Consider the following 18807-nt stretch of genomic DNA (forward strand, 5'->3'; position numbering starts at 1 on the left):
GTACTCCTAAGCTGCCTTTCAGATGAGATAATATATCTGTTCATCAGCTGACCAAGGAACCCTTTGAACTGTGGTATGAATTGAATAGCACTCCCTTCCTGCAAGCATTTCAGAACTGATATCGATATCATCTTTTTGTTCATTAGTTTGTGTATTCATTTGATTATTTTACTGAAGTGGTTTTTGAATTGTATTCATAGGTACCTTGGGCACTTGGGTAGAGGATGAATGCTTAAGGCTTTGGGCTTTTCAGTTCATCTTTAGCCAAACCATTTCACCCCTAATTTGTTATATGTTGGGTTTCTGAGTAAAATTTTACATGAGGAAAAGAGTTCTGATGTCAAAAATAATTTTAAAATTCTTGTTTTATTTCTTGTCTGCCTGATTATTGGTAATCCATGTGGCTGCCTTTATTCAATTTCCCTTCCTGCCCCCAGAAAGAAACAATGCCAAACTTTTTGAAATCAAGGATATTTTAATCGTATTTATCTTTATTTCATATATCTGTTGGATGAATGCAAATATATTAATAGAAGTCATTGAATAGCATTTAATTTCTAATTATTTATTTATTTTAGTTATCAAGTGGGAATCCTCTATATGAAAAATACTATAGACAGGTAAGATGTTTGTTTCTTTGTCTTCTTAGATTGAACATAAAATATACTTTCAACTCCTGATTGTATATATGCAGATTACCATCCAGCTGAATAAATTTGACATTTCTTGTTTTCATTTTCTTGTGCTTTAATCTCCTGCTTTGATTAATGCTTTTAACAAGCTCCCAGAAAAATGAAAGAAAGATAATTAAGCCCAAACACTTAATTGTCTTAAATATCTATCTTAAAAATCCATGTGGCATTAGATATATTCATCCAGATATAAACATCCAAATTAATTTATAAGCTAAATAGAAATGACTTGTATGTTGTTTTTAAGACTTATTAAAGTTTAATTTTCATGAAGTTAAAACCATGACCCTCATACAAATATATAAAATGAACGTGTGTCAAGGATTTTTTTCAACTCATTAATTATTGGGAGAACCAGTGAGATGTAAAAATGGGAATATGAGTTACAGAGATTTATATTCTCTATCAGAGAAAATTAATTTCATTGGTATGGATAGGAATCATTTGCATTGCTATCAGGTTTATATAATTTAACCTCTACCCCCTACAGAGTGTAAAGTAGCCGAGTTGATAGAAAGTCAAAGGTGCAAACCATAGATCAGATTATCTAATCTCCTGAAAGTGTAGACAGTCTTATTTGCCCATTTCCAAATATCAGATCATTTTTCTTGATAATCTCTTCACCTTGTGATCATAATTACAGAAAAGGCTGGTCTCCTTATACAAATAAACTGGGTAATCTACATATTGCAGCAAGTGTTAATGAACCACTATAGGTCTCCTTGTGTGACTTGCAAATCTAAAGCCATACACTTACTATTTAACAACTTCTAAGGCCAGCTGATTAATTTCTGCTTGAAATTTCTAAAGAATCTCAGATTGTGCTTTTTAAAGCCTCTGTTATTTATTCTTCTGTTTTAAGGCTAGGATCCAAACTTTAGAAATTCTCTTCTTCATATTTCACATGCAGTATAAATTTGAGTGCATTTACCTCATCTTGAGGTTTCCCATGGCTGCTAAGTTTTCTAGCCTGCTAAGTGACCTTGCTTTACTGCTTGAGTGACTGGGATCTTACAAACCATGTTGCAGGCCAGTCTTCTTGTGGAGTCTTTGTAGACATTGGTTGTACATAAAGGCAATCCCTGATCCTTAATAGTGGCTTGTTCTATCTGAATAAAAGAGAATCATTCTCAAATATGGCCTTGTTTTTGTACAATTGGTTTACTCAACTATAACCTGATAAAAAGGAGAATAAATTGTTATTTAACTTATTTGATAACTATATGGCCATACAAAGTAAGGACATTCAGTTAAAGGATTTGTTTTTGATTTCTGAAGGGTCAGTGAGAATCAAATACCACTGAAAACTATTTCATTCAGTTTACAAAAGCAGAGCCTACTAAATTGAGGGATGGATATAGAGTAAGAAAGGGCTTTTCCACATATCCATTAGAAAATAGAATAGTAAAAATACCAACAATATTCCACGTAAATAATCATAATTGAATTTTCCTTAACACTTCATTCAGCCCTGCGTACTTAATTCTTGTTTCCCTGCCTCTTGGGTCAGGAGTCTGCTTTCAAGAGATATATCTACTTCCAGAATGCAGTCCTGGAATTTTGACTTGGTCTACCAGTACAGTCTGAAAGTTGTCTAAGTGATGTCAGCCCAGAAGTCTTTATCCAAAAGTCTACATTTTGAAGTGTTAATAGTTCAGAGTATGTGGTATCGTACTTTCCATGAGGCTCTGAGACTGTCTTTCTTTGTCAACAACACAGATTGTGGCCTTTAGCTTATGGCAGAGCCTTTAGGCAGGCATCAGAGTACAACAGAAACTGCCTGTAGATGACAAAGACTAAATGGCTGTGTTTAATTATTATAATAACCAAAAGAATGGAAGATAGTAAAATTATTTATTGGAATACACTACATAAATATGTCATAAGAGCTTAATCTGGGTTTCCCTTTCTCCTCAGTGCCTCTGTTTCTAGGCTATGGGGGGGTAGTTGTTCCTTTTTTATCCCACCCTGGTCAAGGGATAGGCAAAGAAAAGGAGTTGTGGAGAATTCTAGAGGCAGAGTTCCCAACCCTTTCTGTACCTCCTTGTTACCCCAAATTTGGATTGAGCAATTCTTTCCTTTTTGCTGAGTGCCTGATTTATCCCATGTTCTAGCACTTGAAAGAAAGTATTTCTCTTTTGCTTCTTTGCTGAGATTGGTCTGTCTGGAATGCTTTGTATATGTTTTAGCAAACAATCTTTTAACTAAAGTGGAAAAACAGCTAGCTCACAAATATCCTTGTATCATGTTACTATTCCCATGACTTTTAAAAATTTACTTTTCACTTTTACAAATAGAACTTTAGGAAATCTCTACGGAAGTGAGAGTCGTTATTTTTTTTGAACTGTTTTTTTTGTTCTTGGTGACCTCATTCTGTCTTAAAGGAAAGTCCCCATCAGTTAAAATGATGTGTTTCCCTTAATGTGCTTTAGGAACTTAGCAGTTTTTAAAATTTCTTTAAGTTTATAATGCAGTCACTGCTGGTTTTAGAACTGATATTGCTTTGATTTTTAAAAAAAGTGTTGCAGTTTCTTAAGAGTAAGTATAAAAGCAGAAGTTAATTATTTAAAGATATTTGAAAAAAAAACAGATAACTGTGCAACTATTCCCATTTATCAGAAGACCTCTCCAGGAACTATTGCCCTTTTCCTCTTTTGCCATTTAAGTTTATTGGAATTTAAATGGCAGCTATAGAAGACTTGGAATCAGAAGACATGTATTAATGTTATGACTCCACTAATCTGTTCTACTTCCTCTGAGCTTCAGGGTTTTGTTTTTGTGTGTTCTTGTTTGTTTTTGTTTTTTAATTTGGCTGCACTCTGTAGCTTGTGGGATCTATGTTCCCTGACCAGGGATTGAACCCGGGCCCTGGCAGTGAAAGCACTGAGTCCTAGCCACTGGACTGCCAGGGAATTCCCTGAGCTTCAGTTTTATCATGTGTGTAATGGGCATGATAAAAAAACACTTTGTAGATTGACAGTGCTGTCTAGATGGTACTCTTCTCATATGGGTCTCCAATATTCCATGGCCTTTGTTAGTCAAAGGATTCCTGTTCCCTTTTTGAAAAAGTCAGTTCCCAAATTACAGGGAGAAAGGCAGGTAAATAATCATAATTTTGTCTTTATGTTTGTTGTCAGCTTATGGTTTGTATCTTTTCAGGTTGATACAGGCAATACTGGAAGGGTATTGGCTTCTGATGCTGCTGTATTCCTGAAAAAATCAGGACTTCCAGACCTGATACTTGGAAAGGTAGTATTTGTTCATTGTAACTAGATATAATGAATATTTATTAGTGTAGATAAATTGGGTGCAAATTCAGAAAGATAACCATTACAAAACTTAGAAGTTAGAACTGTCATGGAAGCAGTTACAGTAATGCAGTGGAGGGAATTTCTGGTGTAGTGATTTACCCTCTTGAAAAATAAGGTGTTTTAGAAAACAAATTACTTTTTAGTAGGATGAAATGAGGAAGTAATAGTACATTTGAGTGATGTGGGGAGAAACAATGCAGACTGGGAACCTTGCCACCCACTCACAATTGGCTCTTTCCCTACTTCCTCTATTAGAACTGTCTCTATGTTTAATATGTGGTAAATAGAGTAGGGGATGAGAGGCTTAGGAAGGAGCACAAAGAGGTGGAAAAGTCCCTCTCTTGGCTTGATCTCCTTACAAATCCTTATATATGATATTGATATGTATTCAAACCCTGAACAATAATCATTATTAATAATTTAATTATTCACAAATAAACATTAACTATTTCAGCAAATCCTTATATATGATATTGATATGTATTCAAACCCTGAACAATAATCATTATTAATAATTTAATTATTCACAAATAAACATTAACTATTTCAGCTTACCCATAAGAAAGAATGTCATCTTAATAAGGATCTAAAATCAAGGTAGCATGTTCTAGTAGAAAGAGTATTGGACTTGGAGTTGGAATCTGGGTTAATAAAAAAGTCATTGGACTGGAAGTTAGAATATGGTCTTCAGTTCTTTCCCTGATGCCTTGGATGTTCTTGAGTAAGTCACTTAACCTCACTGGACCTTAGTATCTTTGTGTAGGGTTGCACTAAGTGATCTTTAAGGTTTCTTTCCACTTTTAATTCTGTGATTCTTAAATCTGACTACCAAAGAGCATGAGGTTGTAAATTGCAGGGATTTAATTTATCTTTAAGGTGATTTTTGTTAAAATATAGGTTGATACTTTTTTTTTTCTAAATTTCAGATCTGGGATTTAGCTGACACAGATGGCAAAGGTATCCTGAACAAACAAGTAAGATTCAGAGATTGACATGAAAAATTTTTGAGTAATTCAGAATAAAAAATAGCCAGCAATTTTTTGTATTTTTAAACTAAAAATTGGTTTTTACCAAAATGAGGGTTTTGTAAGGGCAAGTGTTAGAACAGTGAAAATATTTCCAATCAATAGGCATTAAAATACCTAATTCCCAAAGGTTAGTGTTAGTTTGGTGACATTTAGTTCTCCTGGAGTGTTGTAGTCTGTTTGGGCTGCTGTAACGAAATATCACAAACTGGTTGGCTTGTAAACAGCATAAATTTATTGCTCACAGTTCTGGAGGCTGGAAGTCTTAGATAGGGTGCCAGCATGGTTCTAGTGAGAGCTTTCTTCTAGGTTGCAGACTGCTTCTTTATTCTTACATGGCAGAATGTGCTAGTGATTTCTCTGAATGCTTTTTTGTAAGGCACTTATCCCATTCATGAGGGCTCCATCCTGATGGTTTATGCACTTTCCAGAGGCTCTACCTCCTAATGGCTCTACTATTATTTTTGGGATTTTGAATTTCAATATATGAATTTGGGGGGGACACATTCAAACAATAACATGGGATTTATTTTTCTTAGTTACTCAGGGAGACTTTGCTCTTTGTATCTTATTAAGTTTCTTATGTGTACAGGGTTATAAATGAAAGTGGATTTTATTTTATTACTTTTCTTTAAATTTATTTATTTATTTATTTATTTTTGGCTGTGTTGGGTCTTCGTTGCTGTGTGCGGGCTTTCTCTAGTTGTGGCGAGCAGGGGCTACTCTTCATTGCAGTGCACAGGCATCTCATTGCATTGGCTTCTCTTGTGGAGCACGGGCTCTAGGCACACGGTCTTCAGTAGTTGTGGCACGCGGGCTCAGTAGTTGTGGCTCGCGGGCTCTAGAGTGCAGGCTCGGTAGTTGTGGCACACGGGCTCAGTTGCTCCGTGGCATATGGGTCTTCCTGGACCAGGGCTCGAACCCGTGTCCCTTGCATTGCATTGGCAGGCATATTCTTAACCACTGCACTACCAGGGAAGTCCAGAAGTGGATTTTATTATTCATGTGTTAAGATGGTATTGTGTATTTGAAGGGAAGCTCTTGGCTAATCAAACCTGAGTACAGTGTATTCTGGTCTAGGTCTTATCTCTGACATATAAACCAAAAAATGGTTTACAAGCCTGAAGTAAACCTTAGACCAGAAATATGTGAAAGTGGTTGTGGGCATTGGACACCATCAGAGAACTTTAAAGTTCTGCTTGTTGGGGATGGATTTCAGAGTTCTATAGGATTAAATTCAAAGCTTGCTACATGCTAATACATTGGCTGAGCACTACTACTCAAAGCTAATTTTCCCTATGGGGATAGCTGAAGCTAACTCAGAAAAGGGATGGGAAAAATTAGATGAGGGGGTCAGAATACCCAGTCTCTTATTTAAGATTCCAAGGTTAGATTGTGGTCCCCATTGGACCCCTGGGCAGAAGGGCCAGTTTGGTACATTGGAGACATTGGAAAACTAAATTCGCATGGGCATCCAGGGTGCTCTGTACTCAGTCAGCAAATATTTGTTGAGTACCTGTTTTTAGCCAGGTTTTGGCAATACAGAGGTGAACGTGACAGGATGTGGTCCTTATCTTCATGAACTTACAGTAAAATAAATTCTTCACTGCTGTTCCTAGACTTTGGGTGTTTAGTTTGAGTTCTTTGTTATATCCAGGTGGCTGGATTTATGGATTTGCAGTTATAAACTTTGATGTTTGCATTGGAGGAATAGATTTTTAAATTAACATATGAAATTAAGAAAATAAACCAATACTTACTGAGTTTCTATGTGCCAAAAATGATAGTGTTTTCTTCCTATAGTGTGGTTTTAATTTTGTTCCTTATAATACATTGCAAGGTAGATATTAGCCCCCCTTTTAAAGAGTTTTTTTAAACTTGCCCAAGGCCTCACAACCAGTAGCAGAACTAGAATTCAGTGCAATACTATTTCACTTCAGAGCCCATCCATACTGTGGGAGTGGACCTGATTACCTAAGAGTAATTGACTCTGATTAGAATGAGAAGAGAAAAACGGTTATTTAGAGTTCAGCATTTAAAGGATGGTAGGAGACATTGATTTCAGCAGAAGATACTTGAAAGGTCAGAGGAGAACTAGGAGAGCTTTATGAAACTATGCCAGTAGAGAAGAGCATCAGGGAGGATCATACAGTCCAGGCTGCCAAAAGAACAAGTAGGCGGTGTTTCCCTGGTGGCGCAGTGGTTAAGAATCTGCCTGCCAATGCAGGGGACATGGGTTCGAGCCCTGGTCCAGGAAGAGCCCACATGCTGTGGAGCAACTAAGCCCGTGTGCCACAACTACGGAGCCTGCACTCTAGAGCCTGGGAGCCAAAACTACTGAGCCCATGTGACACAACTACTGAGCCCACACGCCACAACTACTGAAGCCTGTGCGCCTATAGCCCGTGCTCTGCAGCAAGAGAAGACACTGCAATGAGAAGCCCGTGCACCGCAATGAGGAGTAGCCCCTGCTCGCCGCAACTAGAGAAAGCCCACGCACAGCAATGAAGACCCAGTGCAGCCAAAAATAAATAAATTTAAAAAATAAATTAAAAAAAATTAAAAAATAAAAGAACAAGTAGGATTAAGCTTTTTTAAAAAAAATTTATTTTAGAGTCCTGTATTTGGTAGCTAGGAGTTTATTTGTGACATAGGCAGTTGTTTCTCTAGCTAATGGTAGGAGTTAAAATCAGATTGCATAGAAGCTTGTGTGGTGAATGAAAAGAGAGGGGGTGATCTTGAAATAGCATTTTTTCAAGAAATTCATTAGTGAAGGCAAGGTATTGTATAAACAGACAACGTGTAAGTTTCTAGGAATAGGTTAAGTATTGAGTAAGAAGAAAGTATTGAGTAGAAAAAAGAAAGTAGAAAGAAGAAAGTATTGAGTAGGTGAGAACAGATGTGAGAAAAGCAGTAAAGGGTTGATTGCATCAGCAGCTGTACTGGAGTATTGACAAGTTGCAAGTAATCATAACTGGAGTAAAGGGTTTTGTTATGCTTATTCTCAGACCTGATTTTAACTCAGAACAGTGAAAACAAGTTGCTTCAGTGTCATTCCACTAATTAAATTTTGGACCGAGGCTTCAAATGCCCAAAACCCAAGGACCTTTGGGAGAGATTTACAAATATTTTGAAGTCAAGCAGTTATATAATTGTTTTAGATGTTGCATAGTTATTCTTTGTAGCTTTTCTGGAATAACAGTGACTGAGTTACTTGAATGATTGGTCTAGTGTTAAAATTTATAATCTTAAATCCAGAGATGCCTTTTGATAACGTTTTATTTATTTTCTTCTAGACTTTTTTTCAAGATTCTTTTTCTCACTTAAATTATAAAAATCATTTAACGTCTTTAAATATTCTTTGAAACATTATTAATTTTGGTATATTTCCAAATATATATATTTATCAGTATATCAGTTTATTTAATTATTTTCCCATTTATATTAATATTTTTTGCTATTTATAATATTAGGAATATCTTTGTACATAGATCTCTTCTTGATTTTAGGGCAAGTGTTTTTTTGTTTTTTTTTTTTTTTTTTTTTGCTGTACGCGGGCCTCTCACTTTTGTGGCCTCTCCTGTTGCGGAGCACAGGCTCCGGACACGCAGGCTCAGCGGCCATGGCTCACAGGTCTAGCCGCTCCGCGGCATGTGGGATCTTCCCGGACCGGGGCACAAACCCGTGTCCCCTGCATCGGCAGGCGAATTGTCAACCACTGCGCCACCAGGGAAGCCCTAGAGCAAGTTTTTCAAGCAAATGTGCCGTTATATTCGCTGCAACATAAAAATCTTGGAGTAGTTGTGAATTGTTTTATATTTTCAGATTAAAGGTATGTGTGTAGACAGATGGATGGATGGATGAATGGATAGATAGATAATGCTCTTAACATTCATACTTTTCTTTCTCAGGAATTCTTTGTTGCTTTGCGTCTTGTGGCATGTGCCCAGAATGGATTGGAGGTTTCACTGAGTAGTTTGAACCTGGCTGTTCCTCCACCAAGATTTGTAAGAAATGCTTTTAAATTTAAATTGTATTTTTAAAAATGATACCACATGATTTGAAAATTAAAATTTACTATATTAAAAAATTTTTCCCTCAACCCCTATCACTCAGCTACCCGATTTTCTTTCTTATGGCCACTGCTGTTATTAGTTTCTTGTGTATCTTCCAGTTATTTTATGTGTATATAAAGACATATAAATACCTATATCCTCAGTTTACATTAATTGTAGCATACTATACACATGATTCTATGCCTTTTTAAATAACTTGATATGTTTTGGAGATCTTTACATAAAAGCTTCCTCATTCTTTTTTACAGCTGGATAGTATTTCCGTGCTTCTGTTTACCTTAATTTATTTAACTTCCTATTGGTAGGCTTTTAGCTTGCTTCCAGTGTTTTATTATTTAAAACATGCTGCGATGAATAATAACCTTGAATCTGTGTCACTTTGCATGTGCAGAAATATATGTGTAACTTCTCAGAAGTGGAATTGCTGTTTCAAAAGTTCGTGCATTGTAATTTTCACATATAATATCTACTTGTCTTCCATAGTGGTTGTATTAGTTCACAGTCCCACCAACAATTGGTTGAGTGTACTTTTGCTAACATACTGTTGTCAAACTTTTGGTCCTTGTCAATTTGATAGGTGACAAATGGGTAGTTTTAATTCGTCCTTTTGGTTTTATGGAGTGAAGTTGAGTAGTTTTTCTCATGCTTATGAGCCATTTACATTGCCTTTATGTGAAATGTCTGTAACCTTTGTCCATTTTTCTTTGGTTGTTTGTCTTTTCTTATTGAATTCTAGAGGCTTTTTATATATTAGGGAAACAGTTCTTTGTCTATATGAGTTGCAAATATTTTCTCCCAGTTTGCCATTTGTCTTTTGACTTTGTGGTCTTTGTGGTGATTTTTTTTTCCGTAAAGAAGTCATTGTTTTTAATGTAAATGAATTATTAGGATTTAAGTTTTTTAATGGTTTCTTTGTTCACATTTACATTAGTCCTGATGTAAGGTATGTGTATGGATTCAAATGTATGTTTCTTCAAGACGGCTACCTTTTAGACTTAATACAGTTTATTGAATAATCAATCTTTTCCATACCGATTTGAAATGCCGCCTCAATCATGTGCTGAATTCTCATATGTATTTTGGTTTTTTTCTGGATTTTTTCTGTTCATACCCATTGATCTGTTTATCCATATGCTGATCTCACATTGTTTCAATTATCATATTTGGTAATTTATATCTGATAGGGCTAGTCCTTCCCACCCTACTGCTTTTTTTCAGAAGTTTCACGGCTCTTCTTGCTTGTTTTTAAATTCAGTATTTTAGTGTTTTGTCTGAGTATTATGAATTTAACTTCAGTTTTGAGAATTTCTGTACTTTGAAGTTTAGTTGTGGAGTCAGAGGGTTAATTTAGGGATTTGTTGCCTAACTATACTATTATAAAAAATTTTCAAACATATTCATCTGTCTCTACAAGCAAATAAACATAATAACTTGGACAGGGTGTTGATAGGTTCATGTACTTCTAACTTAGAAATCTTAAATTGAATTCTTGTTCCAGTCAGCTTTCCTTAAATAGTGTAGGGAAAAAGTGATCAGTTAACAGGGCCATAAATATTTTTGTTACATTCAGATATCTTTATCTTGATTTCAGTTGTAATAGGATTTCTTCTATAAGACTTACATGTTTTAGTTAGTGCTCCACAGTCATTTAGTCATTTAGTTAGCTCCACTAACTCAGCTTACTCAGTTTTTGTTTCATTTGTACTCAGATGAAGGTCTAATAGAGTTAATGTAAAATAGTGTCCTTTGTGCATTGAGATCCAACATTTTGTCTGAGTATTTTTAAATCCAAAGATTATTTTCTCCTCATTGTTTATTGATGTGAGGATTTCAGCCCTTCATGTGCTATATTTTCCTTTTTAGCATGATACCAGTAGTCCTTTGCTAATCAGCAGAACTTCTGCAGCTGAGCTCCCATGGGCTGTAAAAGTAAGTAAACTTTGTAACTGTTCTCTCTTTTACTTCACTTTACTTCCTACATAGTCCTTTCCCCCTACTTCCAAAATATATTGCAGTCTGCATTAGACATTCATTTTTTACTGTGGAGGAAATACTGGTACTAGAAATTGCTTGAGGGATGTTGCAGCTCTGTTAGTCATTTTGTGACAGTTAGTATTGGCTTAATCTCATTTCTGTTATAGTGTAAACTAAAAATGATGATCTCATAATCTTGTATTAACTAAAATATTTGATGAGTAGGTAGTTTACCCCACTGGTACTATTTCTTGTTTGAAAAGTTCTACTTAATTAATTCTCTTTATGGCTCTAAAACACTTCTTTATGAAATCTTTTTCTAAAATGGGTATTTTGCATTACAGTTATTTGGAGGCACCAAAATGGTTATAGCTATCTTATCAAATTTTAAAAATCGTAATTTTAAAATAGAATATAGCAGATCAAATAACCTGTAATAGATGTGTACAGTTTTGTCAGAAAACCATTTTGGTTTGTATGGCTGTGTCTGCTTGTATGCTATTAACTTTAAAAAGTGTAAGGATCTGGCCTTGACTTGGAAAATCATGAACAATAGTTTTTATGTTATACAAATAACTTTCTGGGATTTTAGAAAATACCTTGTTATTGATAAAAAGAAATCTTGCTTTGGGAAAAATGCGGGAAACTTGATGTCTATTTCTGTGGCAATGATTTCCTTTTTTTTTTTTTTTAATTTGTTTGAGTTTGAAATGTAACTAAATACCATGTTTAGAAAGTCATAGAATGTCACTAACTAGCTATGTGTTCTTATAAAAGTTACTGTTTTGCTTTGGATCTGTTTGAGTGAGAGGGTTGGACTAGATGCTCTTCTCAAAGCCCTCTGATCACTAAAATCTTTTGATTTTAACCTAACAGTAGAAGGGCAAAGATAGTATTCCAGCTACAAAAGGGATGGAGGGGATTCTAGACTTTTGAGTGGAGTAACTTTTTAAATTATTATTTACTATAATATATTTTGATGAAAGTGAAAAATGTTTTTTAAATGATAGTTTTAAAAATGTTGTCTATTCTTTGAGGACTCAATTTTTAAAAATGCAGTTAAATTCCTTTCACCATTATTTAACTTTGATCTTCTTTGTATTATAGTCTGAAGATAAGGCCAAATATGATGCAATTTTTGATAGTTTAAGCCCAGTGAACGGATTTCTGTCTGGTGATAAAGTGAAACCAGTGTTGCTCAACTCTAAGTTACCTGTGGATATTCTTGGAAGAGTAAGATATTAAATTCTAAATGTAATTTTTATGTATTTTAATTTTGTATCTACCAGGAACACTTAAAAACACATAGATCTTACTTTGAAGTTGTATTATAGAATTTTTTGTGTTTTAACTTAATATATAAAATTATTGCCAATTTCTTTCTTTCTTTGATTATTCCCTCTAACATATGAGTGTTTGAAATTAGCTATATATAATCCTTTTATGTAGATCCTTTTTTGTTTGAGCTGTATGCTCTGACCTCCGAATTCCTTGATTTAATTTCCAGAGACCATCAGTATTCTGCATCTGCCATTTACTCTGTGGCTGTATCATACAGCCTGGTTAAAGCAATAGTTTCATCTCTGAAATCATAAATTCTACTCTCTGAAGAGAACGTCTTGTCTTTCTAGATTTCTTTCCTAGATACTTGCAAGACTAATTCTTTGACCTCATCAAGACCTTTATTTCTTTATTTTTATTAATTAAAAACATATATTTATTTATTTATTTTCGGGTGCGTTGGGTCTTCGCTGCTGCTTGCGAGCTTTCTCTAGTTGTGATGAACGGGGTCTACTCTTCGTTGCAGTGCATGGGCTTCTCATTGCGGTAGCTTCTCTTGTTGTGGAGCACGGGCTCTAGGCATGCAGGCTTCAGTAGTTGCAGCACATGGGCTCAGTAGTTGTGGCTCAAGGGCTCTAGAGCGCAGGCTCAGTAGTTGTGGCGCACAGGCTTAGTTGCTCTGTGGCATGTGGGATCTTCCAGGACCAGGGCTCGAACCCGTGTCCCCTGAATTGGCAGGCAGATTCTTAACCACTGTGCCCCCAGGAAGCCCAGCCTCATCAAGATCTTTAAATCAGACTCTTTTATTTTCCCCATCTTTTGAATTTACTTTTTCCTCATCCGTCCTGGATTTTTTTGGTCCACTGTTTCATGTCAGTATCCTTAGCTTCCTTTGCTGTGTTTTCTAACTTTTCTTCTGCCTGGTGAAAATCCAACCTTGCATGAAGCTAATTATCTGCCTTCTCTCTGGTTGCATTCAGACTACTGAGAAAGTCTAGTAAGATTGGTATCATCATAATTTCATGATCTTCAGCTGGGTTTTCCATTCTGCAGCCACTCTTGTGCTGTTTCCATCATGATTTCTCAATACCCTTCTTTATATTTCAAACCTTATCTACTCTCATTAAACCTCTAGTCCTTTCTTTAACTCCTTGCTTAGTCAGACTACATGGGGTCAAACCCTGGTTACACCATTTCTTAACTGTATGACCTTGGGCAAATCATTAGAAAACCATGTCTCAGTTTTCTAATCTTTAAAATTAGCCTGGTTCCCAGTTTGTAGGGTTATACAAATTAAATGTGATAATGTATATAAAGTACCTAGCACAGTGCTTGGTACATACTCTTTGAACGCTAGCTGCCATGATCCTGATGATAACGACTTGCTACCACAACACCAGTACTACTGGATCAGTGTTGTATAGTTTAGGTACTCAATAAATATTAATTTAAAAGCTGTTTTCTAATATTGTTTTTCATTAATTATTTTTCTATTGTGTGATCTGTGTGAGATTTCTAAACTATAAATATAATCTTGTTATTTTTTACTTAAAAGTTACCCTCTTAGGTAGCTTCCCATTGCATTTAGGAAAAAGTCTAAACTCCAAGGCATTCAGTGACCAGGCACTTGCTTATTTTCACTCCTGTCTCTTACCAGTATACCTTCTCTTCCTGTCCCAAGTAAAATTTTGTTGAATATCTTTAATACCTTCATTTCAAGGATTTAACATAGTTTATAGCTGGTCTAAAGCTATGGATTCTACTCTAGAGTTAGACCAAATATACCAGGGCCTTTTAGATTTTATATTTATTTTGTATGCCCTGGACATTAGTTGGCTAATGATTAATAATAGAGTGTTCATTGGACACTTATTTCAGATGATTAGAGGTTCTGTATTATAGGGAGAACAATAATGGACTTGGTTGGAAGTCTTCACATTGAAAACTGATTCTGTTATTTAATAATAGTTGTATGATCCTAGATAATTCATGCAGTCTCAGGTCTAAAACAGGTTTTATGGTACCACATGGAGTTGTTGCATGAATTAACTGAGATGTTGTTTTTGAAAAAGCATTATAGTTGTTTAAAGTACTGTGTTACATAATTGTTTTCTTACTTGAGAGGAACAAAATATTTTCTTTAAAAATTTGCAAAGGAATTTCTGTTTAAAAATACTTGGTATTAAGAATTATTATTTCTTTTTACAGTAATGTTAATATAGCATGTAATAGTGATTTAATAAAATGGTCAGCATAATTGAAATATCTCAGAGAAATAGATGTTATAATGTTTAGGCAAAACTTTTTCCTCCATTTAGGTATTGGATGTATACAGTTAGCACGTGAAATGAAAGAATGTTAATCTTTCCTAATTCTTTTCTTTTTAAGGTTTGGGAGTTGAGTGATATTGACCATGATGGAATGCTTGACAGAGATGAGTTTGCAGTTGTAAGTAACATAATGCTTTCGAAATCTTAAACATCTTAATGGTTTTCTCAAGTGAAAATTTCCCCTTTTTATCTTTAGAGGTAAACTACATTTCTCTTAAAATTGATTGTATGACTGTATTTACCTAGAATTTATAGGTATTCAATAAATATTATTAAACAAATGGATAATGAATGTTTTTGCCATCTTCATTTTATTTGACTTTAAGGTACATAAGAATACATGCTTTGGATAATGTACTCTAAAGATGCTGAGTATAATCTTTTGAATCTCAACGTGACCAGGCATCTCAGTACCTACTTCTGCTGTGGAATGACTTTACTTCAAATATATCCCTGAATTTTCACATTTATTTGATTAAAGGAAAAGATGAATAACATAATAGTTTCACGTCATTTATGAAGGCAGAGAAAGTTTTGACATCTTGTCTGAAGACATGTTATCCTTAGTAACTGGTTAGTTAATTCCGCATAGAGTTGTTTTCATGGCTTCCTTAAAGGTTAGATAAAACTCTGCTGTGGGGGCTTTCCTGGTGGCGCAGTGGTTGAGAGTCCGCCTGCGGATGCAGGGGACACGGGTTCGTGCCCCGGTCCGGGAAGATCCCACATGCCGCAGAGCGGCTGGGCCCGTGAGCCATGGCTGCTGAGCCTGCGCGTCCAGAGCGTGTGCTCTGCAACGAGAGAGACCATAACAGTGAGAGGCCTGCGTACAGCAAAAAAACAAAAAACAAACAAACAAAAAAACTCTGCTGTGAACTCATGAACTGTAAATCTCTAATCCTCCCTTGAATCTCTTATTTGGAAATTAATCTTTTCACATTTTCTCTATTTTGCTAAGAACTTGTCCATTGCTTTGACTTTCAGATTTGCCACAGATTGCACTATTCTTTAATCTCTTCTGGGTTTATGGTTGGGTTCCTTTCTGTTTCCAAATCTTATGTATTTTTGCTTCTTCTCATTCTTTGTTTAATTGGATTTTTTCTGGCCTATTGATCTTTTAAAAGAGCCATCTTTTGGATTTATTTATCTTTTCTATTATGTTTTGACTTTCTGTTTCATTCTTTTCCACTTTTATCTTAATTCCTTCTTTCCAGTTTGTTTTGATTTACTTTTTAAAAAATTTCTGAAGAAAAGTACTAAGTCCCTTTGTTTTTTATCATCTTTAATATGGAAAACATTTAAAGGACGTATTTTCCTCTAAATACAGATTTAGCTGGATTCCATAGATATTGGTACAGTGTTCTCCTTTTCACTCCTTTTTAGATAATTTTTAAATTTTCCTTGGTCATCTGTTTAGGAATATGCTTTTTAATTTCAAAGTAGTTAAGTTTGTTTGGTTTTTGTTACCTTTGTATATACTTTCAGCTTGATTAGATTTTGGCTGGTGAATGTGGTCTTTAAAATTTTGTTAAGGTTTTCTTTGTTGCCAAGGTTGCAACCTGTTTGTACATGTGTTTCCTAGATATGTCAACATTTCTGTTCAGAAGATATTAGACTTCTGTAAATCCATTATACTGATTTTATTGACTACACTTCAGTTTCTCTTTGTCCTTAGTTTTCTTCTTTTTGCCCTTTCATAAATTTTATTCTGTTTATATCCTAGGAGCGAAACAAAATAGGCAGAACACATCTTATCACATTTGAAAAAATATATACAGAAACAGAAAATTTTTTCCTTATAAAGACAAAAATTAAAAATTTCAAAGGAGCATTTGTATAAGCATAGTTAAGCTAGGTAGACAATAGCATTATCTTCATTTGCTAAAACAGTAGTATTTCCTGAGGTAAGTGAGTAAACACAGTTTACCTTATGCCCTGAAGCCTTCTCCTAGGCAACTTTTTTTTCTTTTGTAATGAAAGTAAATTTTCATTAAAAGAATAATTTAAGAATAAACACACATTTGTAGGAAATTACTACTTAAAAAATTAATGAACATCCATATACCTTCTCCTAGATTTACTAATTTTAACCATTTTGCCACGTTTGATTTCCTTCTGTGTGCATTCTTCAGAAATTTTTTCCAACTTTATCCTGCTTAGTGCCTTTAATTTTGAATTCCAGCTTGTGTTATATTAATACTGCTTCTGCTCTCTTTTTATTTGGATTACTTGATGTTTCTAATGCTTAAAATGTATCTCTTAAAAATGTCACTGCCGATTTTAATTTTTTACCTAATTTGACAGTTTTTGTCTTTTAAGATAATGAGCTGTGTATTGATTTTATTCCCCCTACCAGATCCTATTTATTTTACATTATTATTTTCTCTTTTTTCCTCTTCCTTATTGTTGCTAGTTATCAAGTTGTGATTCATTCATTTCCTCCCTCTAATCAATTTGGAAATTCTGTTATAATGTCTGTTCCATTAATGGTTAATACACCCTTCCTTGTACTTACCATACTTACTGCTCCAGTATTTGAAAAAAAGATTGTTAGCCCTCATTCAAGTAAAATAAGACCTTTAGATTATTTTCACTTCTTTCTCCTTCACCTCCCAACCTCAGAAGATTTTAGAACATTTTTTGTAACTAAAATTCTAGATTTTACTCAGTTAATTTAATTCTTTTGGTTCTAGGATTTCCTTTGTCAATTTTAATTTAATTTCCTTTTGTCGGTATTAATAGTCTCACTAGCATTCTTCTGGTAGAATTTGCCTGATAAATCTTTTTCCATCTTTTTACTTTCGTGACTGAGGCAATATAGTCCATACTATTTAAAAAAATTTTAATTACTACAACAGAGCCAATGTACCTGAGCCTGCAAGTCACTGACCTTTATTTAGCATCAGTATTTTTAAAAACTGAATTTTAAGAGTTCCTTTGCAAATTGAAGTAATTTTTTAAATGCTTTTGCAACAGTAGATTAACTAAACTCTATAAACATTTTAAATTATGTTCCTAAATAAGTAAAGATAATGTACTTATTCATATGATCAGTTCTTTTGGATTATGAAAATTTATACTTGCCAATTTTTGGTTTGTTGAAGTATAACGTAGTATTTTTTCCTTACTTGTTATGTATTATTTTACATAATCAAAACTATTGAACATGAGAGTATTTATGCTTAAGATTTAACTCTAAAATTCTTACCTGTTTAAAAAATATTTATTTATTTATTTGGCTTGTGGGCTCTTAGTTTCAGCATGCGGGATCTTCATTGTGGCATGCGGAGTCTCTCATTGTGGTGCTCGGGCTCTTTGTTCCAGTACGTGGACTTCTCTCTAGTTGTGGCACGTGGACTCAGCAGTTGCACTCATGGGCTCTCTAGTTGTGGCACATGGGCTCTCTAGTTGCGGTGCGCAGGTGCCAGAGCGTGCAGGCTCAGTAGTTGTGGCATGTGGGCTCTCTAGTTGTGGCACATGAGCTCTAGAGTGCATGGGCTTAGTTGTCGTGGCATGTGAGCTTAGTTGTCCCATGGCATGTGGGATCTTAGTGGGATTGAACCTGCGTCCCCTGCATCGGCAGGTGGATTCTTAACTACTGGACCACCAGGGAAGTCCTCTTAACCCATTTTCTTTTAATATTTATTTATTTATTTGGCTGCACTGGGTCTTAGTTGCGGCACATGGGATCTTCATTGCTGCATGTGTGGTCTTTGTTGCGGCATGTGGGATCTTTAGTTGTGGCACATGGGCTCTTAGTTGCGGCATGTGGGATCTTTTTAGTTGTGACATGTGGGATCTTTAGTTGTGGCATGTGAACTCTTCGTTGTGGCATGTGAACTCTTCGTTGTGGCATGTGGGATCTAGTTTCCTGACCAGGAATTGGGCCCCCTGCATTGTGAGCATGGAGTCTTAAGCACTGGACCACCAGGGAAGTCCCCCCATTTTCTTTTAGATAAAATGGTGCTTTATGTTTGTTTTAAAGACCCAGTATGTGCTCTGTGTTTATTATATTTTATTTTTAAAAAAATTTTTATTGAGGGATTTCCCTGGTGGTCCAGTGGCTAAGACTCCATGCTCCCAATGCAGGGGGCCTGGGTTCGATCCCTGGTCAGGGAACT

At 35.1% G+C, this 18807-nt stretch overlaps 1 protein-coding gene across 5 annotated transcripts in view; it reads left to right on the forward strand.

The window, feature by feature from the left end:
• Positions 1-18807, forward strand: part of EPS15 (epidermal growth factor receptor pathway substrate 15) — a 162216-nt gene that overhangs the window by 33319 nt on the left and 110090 nt on the right. For all 5 annotated transcript variants that reach the window (XM_033435540.2, XM_049700072.1, XM_033435542.2 and 2 more), the window contains 7 exons: positions 579-620; positions 3852-3941; positions 4930-4977; positions 8940-9035; positions 10968-11033; positions 12186-12311; positions 14748-14807. In XM_033435540.2, the coding sequence (XP_033291431.1) occupies positions 579-620; positions 3852-3941; positions 4930-4977; positions 8940-9035; positions 10968-11033; positions 12186-12311; positions 14748-14807 (528 nt within the window). The remainder of the gene's footprint in view (positions 1-578; positions 621-3851; positions 3942-4929; positions 4978-8939; positions 9036-10967; positions 11034-12185; positions 12312-14747; positions 14808-18807) is intronic.

This window comes from Orcinus orca, chromosome 1 (genome assembly GCF_937001465.1).
Source record: "Orcinus orca chromosome 1, mOrcOrc1.1, whole genome shotgun sequence".
Classification (NCBI taxonomy): Eukaryota; Metazoa; Chordata; class Mammalia; order Artiodactyla; family Delphinidae; genus Orcinus; species Orcinus orca.